We start from the raw sequence: 12,642 nt of genomic DNA, 5'->3' as shown, positions 1-12,642 counted from the left end.
AGAGGAATAGGAGTAAAATTGGGAATATGGAAAAGTAAAAGTTGAAAAACTGCGAAGGGGGGAGGAAAGAGAGGAATGGCTGTTAGCACAACTGGATGGGATTGTGTGCCTACACGTGTACGTGTTTCGATATTTGACATGATCGGTTGTGGTTTGGCACTTTGTTTGACATTTTGTACGGCATCCGACCAGGTAAATTTGCAAACCCATAAACCTTGTTCATGTCGGATGGGCCTGATTTAATTTGGGTTCGTATGTACTTTGGATGTTTTTCTCAGGCCCATTTTTGTTATCACAAGAAAATACAGCAGATTTATATTAAAATTTACCAAACGATATGATGCAGCTTTTTTCACTCACAGCACTGACAAAAACATAACTTACTAAACACTTACCATTTATACTCCAAAACTTATTATTTTCAAAGTACATCAAAAGCAGTTTATGAAAAAGACTACTACAATACTAAACTGGCCTTCAGAACTTTTATGCGATCGTTTGCTAAGGTTAGGCTGGAATATACCTTTACTCGATGACTTATGCTCTAATTCTAAAATAGGAGAAGGACTTGCATCCAACATATTTATTTTCACCTGACACTCCAATCCAATAATATGATATTATGTGTAAGTTTTCCTCATAGGAAATTGCATTTTTTTTTCCTTAAAAAGAGGACAGCAAGTGGCAAGCTACGGTTATCCACCCCTTCCGGAAGCTGGAAAGACTCATAGAGGCATTTCAGCTTCCCCTAGCCACAAGTCTAGCTTCCACATCAACAGCTGGTTTCGCACCCGATATCTCCAGTTTTTAGTTTAAAGAAAACCTCGTAGTTCGTCCTTTACCACTAAACCACCAGCTTGTAGTTAAGAAATTGCATTATTAGATCCAAACATGTCATGTGCGATAGTAAACATGTAATTTTGTTCCAAAAATATGCATGTTTTGACTACAACGAATGTGGACATCCGCAGATCGGCAAAGGAACGACAACATGCGGAAAAACATGTTCGCCAATGACACCACGCAACTGCTTCGTGAGTCATGACAAGTGTACTCATACAAGATATCTCTTCAACTATATATATAACATGCGTGACTCCTTGGGAACAAGCTTTCATACTTCCGTGGCACAAAGTGGGAGATGTGGAACATTAACCTCCATTCCTTCTTATGATGGTTGTCCATGTGTCCGATTACATCGCAAATTATCCAGTGGTGAAGCTACGTGTGGGTAAGGAGTGGCGGCCGCCCCTTCCCTCGCTGGAAATCAAGCTCAGGAACATGGTTCTGCCCCTCCGGTCTCGTTGAAAATGATGAAATTCTGTCTGATTTTCGGCTCTTAGGTTTCCCTGTTCTATCCTAGCACAGGCTGATCGCGTGCTCTCTCATTTTCCCCAAAAAAAAAAAAAAAAAAAAAACCTAGGCCAAAGAAAAGAGGAGCGAAGATCTGCTTGCAGCTTCTGGAGACTTCTCCCATCCCACCCCTCATGACCTTTCATAATTACAATTTGGTTTTTGTTTTTAAATATTGGCCAATCAATTTGCACCACCTAAATTGCTTTGTTTTATTTTTTAATTATTATCTAATTAATTTGACCACTCTTTCAATATTTTTTAAGTTATTTGTTTGACACTGTTATTTATCTTAAATTTATACAAGCTTTAAAAAATAATTTGTAAAATATTACGAACTCGTAATTATTTTTTTCTTTCTCTTACTATCAAATTCAACAAAGTAATAAAGAAAATTTGTCAATATTTTTATATATTATATGTTTTTTTGGATATTATAAGCTATATAATAAATGGACAATTATTTATATGGTATATAATAAATTTATTCAAATTTGCCTAGGCCCTCGCCTAAGTGTAAAGTCATGTCCATCGCTCGATTAGAGATTAACATCTTTTAAAACTTTGCTAATTATACAGTTAAGTAATAGGACGATACAACGAGAAACGGTGCTAAATCATCCTTCAAATAATATTGTTGTTCAAACCCACCTTCGACTATTTTGAGTAGTCCAAATCCTCATTTGAATATTTCGGTTAGTGCAAATTCTCTTACGGGTAGTTCAAATAATATTCTTGCAAATCCTGCACTCAAACCTCAAATAAATGTTCACATTTTTTCGGGACGCTAAATTTTTTAAATTTCGCCCCTCATCCCAATAATTATTGGCTTCGCCACTGAAATTATCCACATAACTTCGAAGTTGAACCAACAGCCAACAAAGACAACGATTTTTGGAGATGTGCGGAAACACAATTTACATGTAACAAATTCACTGACGATGAAAGTACGTGTTCAATAACAAAGCTTGTCTGTTTTGATCAAAATAACTGTTCAATAACAAAGCTTGTCTGTTTTGATCCAAATAACGCTACATTATGTCATTATCGAATCAAAACACCAAGTCGCACTCCACCAGAAGACCTAAACCCAAATTAACAACCCACCTACATAATCAGTTGACTTTAATTATTCCAATTACGCTTTGAAAAATTATTACAATTACACGGCTATGTCGTATCTGATGTGCTTGAGCACCACCGGATTCACAATCTCCGGCGAGCTCAGTTGCGGAAGATGACCGTCTGACGACATGACCTCGACGATCGACTCGCCGCCAAGATTCTGGTGCAAATACTCGGACACAACCACAGGGACAGCAAGGTCTTTTACACTCTGTAATATGTGACATGGCACCGTGATCACCCCAAGCATTTGTCTCAGGTCGCTTTGGAATATGGTTTGTGCCACGCTGAGGGCAATGTCCGGCCGCATGTTGAATAGGGTCCGGCTGAACTCCTGGACCGCCACCGAGTCCATGTCGCCGCCCACAGCCAGTGGCGCGAATCCGGAGCACCATGCCTTGTAGTTGGACCGGATCGCCTCGAATAGTTGCTCAAGATCTTCTTGCTCGAATCCGCCATAGTAGTCCACGTCGTTGAGATACCTATAAAAATGTTTCATTTTAATTAGTTGAATTGTTAATTGTGTTTAGGAGGTATAATTAAATAACAAAACAATCATTGAGAAAGATCGGAGAGCCAATATACTAATCAAAAGGTAGTTTTCGAAGATTAAGTAGTTGGGTTTGTGGGACTTCAGCTTAATTGTATAATTATTAAATTAGTTAGTCAATTAGATCGATGGATCAACTTTGAACAGACATGAACTAGTTTAACAAAAAAAAAAAAAAAAAAATATATATATATCAAAGAAGAAGGTAAAATTGGAGAAATTAGTTAATAATTGACGGATCCTCTCGAACAAAGTTTCGAACAAATCAGTCTCCACTTTGTTGGACAAAGTAGGGAGAGGTCGAACTTCAAAACTCTCCAAATCACAAAAATAAAAAACTAATATCTTATTGGCAAAGGTAAATTTAGGATGATTAAGTAATTGGGTTTGTGGGACTTGAGCTGAATTCTATAATAATTGACTTCGTTTAGTTCCTAATTAAATGGATTAATTAGACGACGATATTTACCTAGGGGAGGCAGCGATCATGACGAGCTTGGTGAAGAGGTCGGGTCGGGTGATGGCGGCTAGGGCTCCGATCATGCCTGAGACGGAGTGGCCGACGAATATGCATGACTCGATGCGGAGCTCCTCGAGAATGGCGAGGAGGTCGTAGGCGTAGCCTTCGAGAGTGGAGTAGCGCTCGAAGTCGAAGTATTCAGGGTTGGTGGTTCCGGCGCCCATGTTGTCGTACATAATAACGCGGTAGTCATCGACGAGGTGGGGGACGAGGTGCTTCCAGACCGACTGATCGGTGCCGAAGCCGTGGGCCAGCACTAGGACTTGCTGACCCGACCCTAAGACGCGCACGTTGTGAGCTTCTTCCACTATTCCCATTGCGGCTCTCTCTCTCTCTTCTTCCGCTTTCTCTCTCTTCTTCCTCTCTCTGTTGCTTGATTGTTGGTTGGTTTGGCTGACAAGTACCAACTGGAACCACATATCAGAACCCTGGTGATAAGATCGGTGGGGGGAGTACTAATCAGCTGCTGCTGGTGTACTGGAGCTTTCTGTGTGTTCTATTGACTGTTTTAACTGAGTCTTTTGACAAGAAAATGGGGATTCTTGGTTAGACAGCAACTCCACCCTAGCAAACTCCTAAGCAATTGGGCAATCCAATCCCCCAACCCCCAAAAATGGTTGAGCCCTTCCTAATAACCTGGGCTCCAGGGGAGCTCGACACAGTCCGTAGGCCCTAATCGCCTGGCCAGTGACTAGGTGGAGTAACGTCAAGTTGACGTCACGATAATGTTAATCTGACATCACGGTGGCGTCAGCCACGGTTTTGATTTTTTTGCCCTAGGCGCATGCAATTCACCACGAGAAAGGGCGCCTCCCTCGACAGGATTTCAAGGGTGGGCCCGCGTGTAGACGCACTAAGTGGCTCCAGATTAGGGGCTAAGTGGCTCTTCCTCAACAATTGGATTTCCAACGGCTATATTTTTGGGCCCAACAGCTAGATGACGTAAACACTCTGGACCGTTGGATTTTATTTTATTTTTTGTAATCCAACGGTCTAGATTAATTAAGTTAATAAAATTATAGCAAATTATTCAAAAATTCAAAAAAAAATTATTTGTTGTGTTTTTGCAAGTTTATGTGTTAAAATCTACCCACAAAGTACTTCCGGATAATGACACGTCGTGCTACAAGATTAGTTAAAAATTCTATCCGAAATTAAAAATAAAATTATTTTTTATTATCTTATAAAAAAAGTATTTTAAAACGAATTGGCTGGACTTTTCAGTTTAAGGGCGTAAATGCACTTAAGCAGTTATTGTTCACTAAAGCCAGTAATTGTTTTGCTCAATAGCTTGGAAGGTAATAGCCTAGGGGATATTTTAGGGGTGAAGTTACTCTTAGAGCAAATCCATCATTGCTAGCCTCTTTGGGGAATAGCAACTCAATCCCTTTAAAAGAACTGTAACTGCTTGCAGTGATCAATAACTACCCAAGTGCATCTCCACCCTTAAACTGAATAGTCTAGGCAATTCGTATTAAAATATATTGTATTTTTTATTTATAAAATAATTAAAGATAACTTTATTTTTAATTTCAGACAATAATAAAGGGTTTGTTGAAAATATTTGAAAATATTAAAATGTAGTATATGTCACATCCCGGCCCGGGGCGGATCACTTCCCGGGCCCGCTCCACCACCGTAGTACGATATTGTCCGCTTTAGGCCCCGACCACACCCTCACAGTTTTGTTTTTGGAAACTCACACGAGAACTTCCCAATGGGTCACCCATCCTGAGAATGCTCTCGCGCGCTACTCGCTTAACTTCGGAGTTCCCACAGAACCCAAAGCCAGTGAGCTCCCAAAAGGCCTCGTGCTAAGTAAGGATGAGAATATACATTTAAGGATCACTTCCCTTGGTGATGTGGGATGTCACAATCCACCCCCCTTAGGGGCCCGACGTCCTCGTCGGCACACCACGACCAGGGTTAGGCTCTGATGCCAAATTGTCACATCCTGGCCCGGGGCAAATCACTTCCCTGGCCAGCTCCACCACCGTAACACGATATTGTCTGCTTTAGGCCCCGACCACGCCCTCACGGTTTTGTTTCTGGGAACTCACACGAGAACTTCCCGATGGGTCACCCATCTTGGGAATGCTCTCGCGCGCTACTCGCCTAACTTCGGAGTTCCCACGAAACCCGAAGCTAGTGAGCTCCCAAAAGGCCTCGTGCTAAGTAAGGATGGGAATATACATTTAAAGATCACTTCCCTGGGCGATGTGAAATGTCACAGTCTAAAGTAGAAGAACATGGTTAGGTATTTTCTATAGAAAAAGTTATAATTTTTATATTTTTAATCAATTTTCATAATTTTTTTTTATAATTTAAATTGTGCTTTACGTCATGATGGCTTAGCCTTGAGTCACATAGCCCAGGCACTTGGCCAATGGATTATTGCATGACTTCTTTATCGGGCTCGCCTTGAACCCAATTACCTAAGTGGGCAGGAGTTTTTTTTTTTTTTTTTTTTTTGTTGTGTTTTTTTTGTTTTTGTTTTGGGGAGGGGGGTGAGAAGGGAGTGGATGGGGTTGCCTATCCCCAAGGCAATTAGAAATGGTGGAGTTGCTCTTGTAGGCCCTCGATTTAGGACAAGAGAAATGCTAGAGAGATCAAGTTCCTAAACCAAATGATGTGGATATTGATGATTGGATTATTACTTAAGTGTTTATTAACATGCTTATTTTCTATTGGTGACACATCATTTGGTTTGCAAATTTTGTTTAAAAATTTAGTCTTGTAGCATTATTCATCTCTCTAATAGAGGTATGGTCTACCAACATATCTGAGTGCCATCTTTGTTAGAGAGATGATATAAATATGTGATAAAAGTAGCATTTTTGTTAGGACAATTATAAGAACGCTAGTTGTATTTTTTGAGACGCTAATTTGTAGCCTAGGAGAATTGACATGAAACAAGGACATTAAGGTGGTGGCGTTTTAATTTTTTCTTGCAACGTCAAGTTAAAAACACTTAGAGTTCATGCCCTTTTATCGTTAGAAAGTCAGCTGAATTGTTTTCTAAAACAGTTACCAAAAAAATCATGTGTAAAAAAAGCTAAAATACATGACAACATATTAGGTCATCTCTAACCGTAGGGGCTATGTTTAGCCCCTGTCCAGATTATAGTCTTACAAGAAATTATTTTTTAATAAACAGTGTCAAACAATATTTTTATACCATCTCCAGCTGAATGGGGCTATTTTTTAGCCCCCTCAACAATTTATTATTTTTAATTTTGTTCTTTAACTTTTTTAGTTAATTGAATCAAACTACCATATTTCTTATCTTTATATAATTTTAATAATTTTTAGTCTTAAAGAATCTGAAGAATTGAAATAAAACGAAGTAAAATAGTATGGAAGGGTGAAAATGATGTGAGAAATGATTTAGATATTTATAAGAAAAAAAATTAGATTTTTTTTATTTTAAATTTCGTCTTAAAAAAAAAAAATCAAATCCAACGGCTAGCTGACGTCAGCTAGCAAGTGAGTTGTTGATAGCTGGGCCTAACATTTTGGTCTTCTCAATCCATATAAGCCTCCTTCTGCAACATAGTCTGACTATTTTTCATTGGGAAGAGATCCCCTCTGGATCTGTCTCACCAAATCCTAGGGCTCCGAAGATCCGAGCCCTTAAAATTTGATCAAACGACTTCAAATATGGGGCCTCTCTAAAGGTTATAATAATTGTAGCCGTTGGATCAAATTTGAAGAGTCCGGATCTCCAGATCCCTAAGACTTGGTGGGAGAGATCCGGAGGGGATCTCTTCCCTTTTTTATTAACCACATAGTCATGCTTGAGGATAGAGTAAAAATCTTAGGTTCATCTTTCTTGAATGGAAAACAAATTGATTGATATGTTGAAATACATGAAAGTATGAAGATACCAAGCTTAACTGATTAATAGGCAGATGTATCACTTAAATATTGATTTATGACCACTTTAGTTGTATAATTACGTTGAGATACTGCAACTAGTCACAATTAAATATCGAGTTATCAAACTCACTATAAATATGCGTTGTGATTGCACTCTAGTTAGACCTGAGACCTCATCTAATAAAGTGGAGGACAACCGCTAAACTCAAAGATGATTTGGTGCTGATATACATATTGATTAGGCTTTTCATCATAGTTTAGGTGAGTTTGATTTTTATATAGAAGAATCTTGCACCATATAATCCCTACAACATATTGTTACATTAGCCGAAGACTTTGTTCGAATACATTTTCAATTTGAATCAAACCTAAAAGATCTTATCTATAAGTGACGAAAAATACCACCAGACTATACCTTAGCTAGATTTAGAAAAAGAAAATTTGGATCTCAATGTCTATCTGCAAAGACATCTTTCATACATAAAAGGCAATCCAATCCAGTTATCCGAAGCTATAAATAGCCACTCTAAAATGTGATCCTTTTGAAAATTCAACTCCACTAAATAAAGCAATCATAACATACATGGTCATCTTCATGTGTGGACCTAAACTAATGAATAATTATTAGCTGTCATATTCTGGCAACCGGACACCTTAACTCAAGGGTTGAGAATTTTCGCCCTCAATCATTTTTGATAGTGCATGTTACAAAATTGGGTTCAAGGAAAGGAAAAAGCCAAACGCCAAGTTGAAGAGTGGAGAAAGCTACAAGTCCAAGAGAGTTTGAATATTTACCACTACAAATAATAGGTAATTTGGTGCATGAACTCTATCACCTGTTCCATTGGATGTGATAAAATTGTTGGAAAATAATAAGTTTAGGATTTGGGCTCAATCCATTAGAATTAGGTTTTGTTAAAGTTATGATTTAGTATTATAAATAGGATGTATGTTATTCACTTTAGCATAAATCAATCAAGATATAGTCATTCGGTTGTAGCCATCCTAACATTATTGTTTATTAACAATATTCTTACTTTCATTTTTCGTTGCTTGTCCGTTTGTTTGTTCTTTTGTATGTGGACTCTAATTTTCAACTTGGTGAACTTGGTGCTAGAGTAGGCTTAATTTGCTTTTGGTTTTTGTTTTTTTTTTTTTTAGTGTATCAGTTTGTCTGTCTCCATTGTTTGTTTTGTCCAGTTTTCTGTTAAACTTTTTTTGTTTTCTGGTTTGTCGTTCATAAAAATTTCAAAATAAATCTGTTGAAGTCTTAAGCCAGAGTCCTGCCCAACCGCTGGAGCTACCACACCAGTGTTGCACCTTTGTTTCGCACCACCATCATGCTAGAGCCTTGATGTCGCTGTTTGCTTGATTTGGACCCACTAGCCTGACCCGCAGCTTGAAGAACTCGAATCTGACGACCACAATACTGTTTACTACATGCTACTTGACTGAACTCGTGTGACTCCTCTGCTTGAATACTTGTTATCTTCAAGTTGGAGACTGCCACCCACTGGTGCTTGCCATTGTATCTGATGAAAGAGTGAAATTGATACCAGGTGGAATAACCTGTACTTAAAAATCTATGTATATGCTTCTTTAACTAGTTAGTAGCCCGAGTCAACTAAGACCAAATGATTAGTTTAACAATAGTGGAAGCAATCAATTTTAAAACTTAATTTACTAAAAAGTTCCTAGTTAACTAAGATCTAGTTCAATACAGATTCAAACACTGATTTACTTAGTTGCAAGGACAGGTCATGGTGATCGCATCTCATACACAAATATTAAGGTATAAAAGCTGAGAAAAACAATAATCAATACATGATATTTTTGGCTGGAAAACCTACATCTGGGTTAAAAAACCAGGGACTTCCACTAAGCCTAATCCACTCATGTAAACAAGACTCATACAAAGTTTCCACACAAGCTCAATTCCTAGATCCCTAATCTACGGAGCATCTTATACCTTTGTGCAACCTTACCTTACACGAGATGGACTCATTCAGTCTTCATAAAGTGATAGCTCATCCTAAGCTTATCACCTTGTGGCACATAGAACCAACATAATCAATACAAATGATATGAAATCTGGATTTAAAACCAGTCAGTTTCTCTAACCAAATATTTGAAAGAAGAGACTGACAATAATCCAAAACTTGATCTAATTGAGAAATTTAACTCAAAAAGCTAGATCAAGAACACAACACAAAACAAGAGAACTAATGCAACCTAGATGCACAATGATTTTAGGGGTTTTAATGCATAAGAACGATTTTGTGGTTGGGTAACTAAAAGATGAAGCACTAAGCTCAAACTAAAAAAGGAAGCACTAAGCTCAAACTCACTCTTTGATGAATGTGCAATATTCTAGCCAAAGAAACAAAGGAGGCAGCTAGGGTTTTAATATGGAAGCTGCCAGAATTTCTATCCAAACAAGGACCAAAGCCACTTGTCAATGCAAAGCCCGATCTGAGCAAATCAAAGGCTAAGATTTCAACCTGGAACAAAGCCGCCAGAAAGCCCATGTGGGCTAACTTAAAAAGCGTATCCAGACAGCTAGACAACAGTGACAATTTCTGACTAGATAGCATGACTAGACAAAAAGAACTCAAGTTAATGCATGGAATGTATATGAATGACCAAACCTTTTGTGATGATGAATTGTCTTTAATCAATGCCGTCGGACACAATATCCAACAAGATGAACCCATACTAGAGTTATATAACCAGAGACAATCTAAGAGCATGTGTGGTATAATTTACAACTTTTGACAAGGAAATCCAAATATCTAAAGCTAGACTTCACAATCTCCCCCTTTGGCTTTTCTTGACAAAATATTTCAAAATCCTATAACTAAAATCACACAATCGCACACTCAAAATAACATCAATCACCATGAGAAGATCAGTAACAACCCTTGCAAAATACAGTTCTCGGCAAGAAACAAGTGAAATTTTATCATGGGTTAGGAAATAGAATATGTGAAAACACAAGGTTTTGCATGTTTTCTCCCTTACTTTGTCATAGTAAGACAAAGTGTGAACAGAGACAATGCAACAACATTAAAGTACATGATGACTATGATAAAAAAAAACATACCACAATAATGAAACATCATACTAACAAAGAAGATATAATTCTCGGTGCCAAATCATTCCACATCATAATCAAGGTAAAAATAGATGTTCAGGGGCCTTGTTTGGCAGTACCAAAAAGAAACAAACAACAACATAGGAAAGAAGTTTCAAGACACATTAGTGTCATAAATGTTCAAGGACATAATGAATAAACTTTCTTAAAATATATGACCCCCCACCCCCCAGCTAACTACACTCCCCCATAATACTAAAACTCCTCAGATTGAGATAAACCACTTGAATGAAAGGGAGAATTAGTAGCAGCAAATTCCTCACTCGGATCATCTTTAAGGTCTTCTTCTTCCGGATCTTCTTATTTAGGATATTCTTCTGGACAGTTGACAACATCATCCTAGTCGTCAGAATAAGTAAACTTGATATAATTGGCCATTGGAATAGGAGATGAGAGGTTGACACCAATATTCGAGGCAACCCTTTTGCCTTTAGTAGCATAAACGGCTATCATTTGTGCAACAACCTCCTTAGAGCTTGCAAGAGAGGTGGCAGAGAAATATGATGTAGACTAAGGAGACGTTTGCATTGAACGAACAAGAACAAGCTTAGGGGACACATAAGAGGCTTAGGCACAAAAGAAGACATATTCAAAGATGGCGAACTAGCAGGAGGTACATAGGACTGACTGACATGAGTTGATAAGACATAATGACTCATTGAAGACTTGAACTCAACAAAGTGTTGCCTAAGAGACTGAAGCTCAGATTCTAAGAAAGCAATTTTCCTATCCTGAGAGGCAGAGGGTTGAGGTCAAGGACAAGGGTCACCATGCGCAACTGCACACATCACATTGCTTAGGTTCATAATGCCTTTATCAAGGACTTTGGTGGATTTGGGGTAAAGGTCATCAAGACGAGTTGGTACACTGGCTTGTTCACATATCTGAGTGATCAAATAGGGATAAATAGTTTGCCCTCTTTGCTATTTATCAGGACGATTAGTTTTGGACAAGATGGACTTAAAGATAATGTACCCAAAAGGAACAACTGACCCTGACAGCATGGCAAATTGAATCCTAGTAGACTCAAAAGTTAGGCTATCATTGTTTGATGAACCTAAAACATTCCTACGAATGACATCTGACCAAATCCTATAAAATGGTTTTAGACAAGACTGATGGTTGACTTTTGACCAAAGGAATAGATGAACTAAATAGGCTTCACGATGGTATACATTCATATCATAATGACATGTGACAATGTTAAAAGAAGATATATCAGAAGATGATTGAGTTTCTTGGCATGGTTGGCTAGATTCCTGGTGAGAGAGAATTGGAAAGAAAGAGATTAAAAAAAAAAAAAAATCAACGGTAGTTAGAGGAGAATGGTAAAAACCTAGATAGGTTAAAAGAGGATACTGTGAAGATATTTGAGTTGTTCAACCACAACCAACAGATATTATAAGACAGTTAAAAGAAGAAATGCTACACAGAAATGCCCTTTCCAACCCTCATAACACTGACAAGACCATACCACTGGTCAGAACACACAAGTGAATAATTTATAGGGTGATTGGGACTAGACACATATACCCAGAAGGTAGCTAGATTAGCCTTAACAAAAACTTTACACAACAAGAGATTGATCTTGGTATCAATCAAGCAACAACCAAGCAAATATTTCTCATAAAAAGCAACTGATGAACAACTTCAATAACTATGCTTCCCAAAAGAAGAACCTAAAATAAACATGCATTCGAAATTAAACATGAGACCACAAATTGACGGTGAAGCATAGATTAACACAAGTTTATAGTACAATTATGATGTGTCAACGTATGAGAATTGGATTGGAGAAAGCCATCTTCAAATTTTTTAAAACAAATTTTTTAAAACCCACCCAAACTTTTAATAATCCATTATGTTTAAGAGCTAATACTTTCAAGATAAATTGAGCAAGAAGCAAAACACAAAACTACACACATTGAAATGCCAAGATCAACAGAGACCTTATGAAGCCATATAAGAGAGGATATCCAAGTCATATGATAAAGAGGATGCAAGATATATTTAAAGCCATTGATGAACATGACATTGCATGAGATAATGAAATTCCACACC

General features: G+C 37.8%; 1 protein-coding gene across 1 annotated transcript; it reads right to left on the bottom strand.

Annotated features, from left to right (window-relative positions):
- Positions 1-2,307: 2,307 nt before the first annotated feature.
- Positions 2,308-3,958, bottom strand: LOC103934765 (probable esterase KAI2). Its single transcript, XM_009344510.3, has 2 exons — positions 3,498-3,958; positions 2,308-2,960 (listed from the first exon to the last, which is right to left on the bottom strand). The coding sequence occupies exons 1-2, from the start codon at positions 3,863-3,865 to the stop codon at positions 2,516-2,518; spliced, it is 813 nt and encodes a 270-aa protein (XP_009342785.2). The 5' UTR covers positions 3,866-3,958; the 3' UTR covers positions 2,308-2,515.
- Between the last annotated feature and the right edge of the window lie 8,684 nt (positions 3,959-12,642).

Source organism: the organism of the source record quoted next, unplaced genomic scaffold (assembly GCF_019419815.1).
Source record: "Pyrus x bretschneideri cultivar Hongxiangsu unplaced genomic scaffold, Pyrus_bretschneideri_v1 Contig8, whole genome shotgun sequence".
Classification (NCBI taxonomy): Eukaryota; Viridiplantae; Streptophyta; class Magnoliopsida; order Rosales; family Rosaceae; genus Pyrus; species Pyrus x bretschneideri.
The sequence above is the reverse complement of the archived record's forward strand: the minus strand, read 5'-3'. Positions and strand labels throughout refer to the sequence as shown.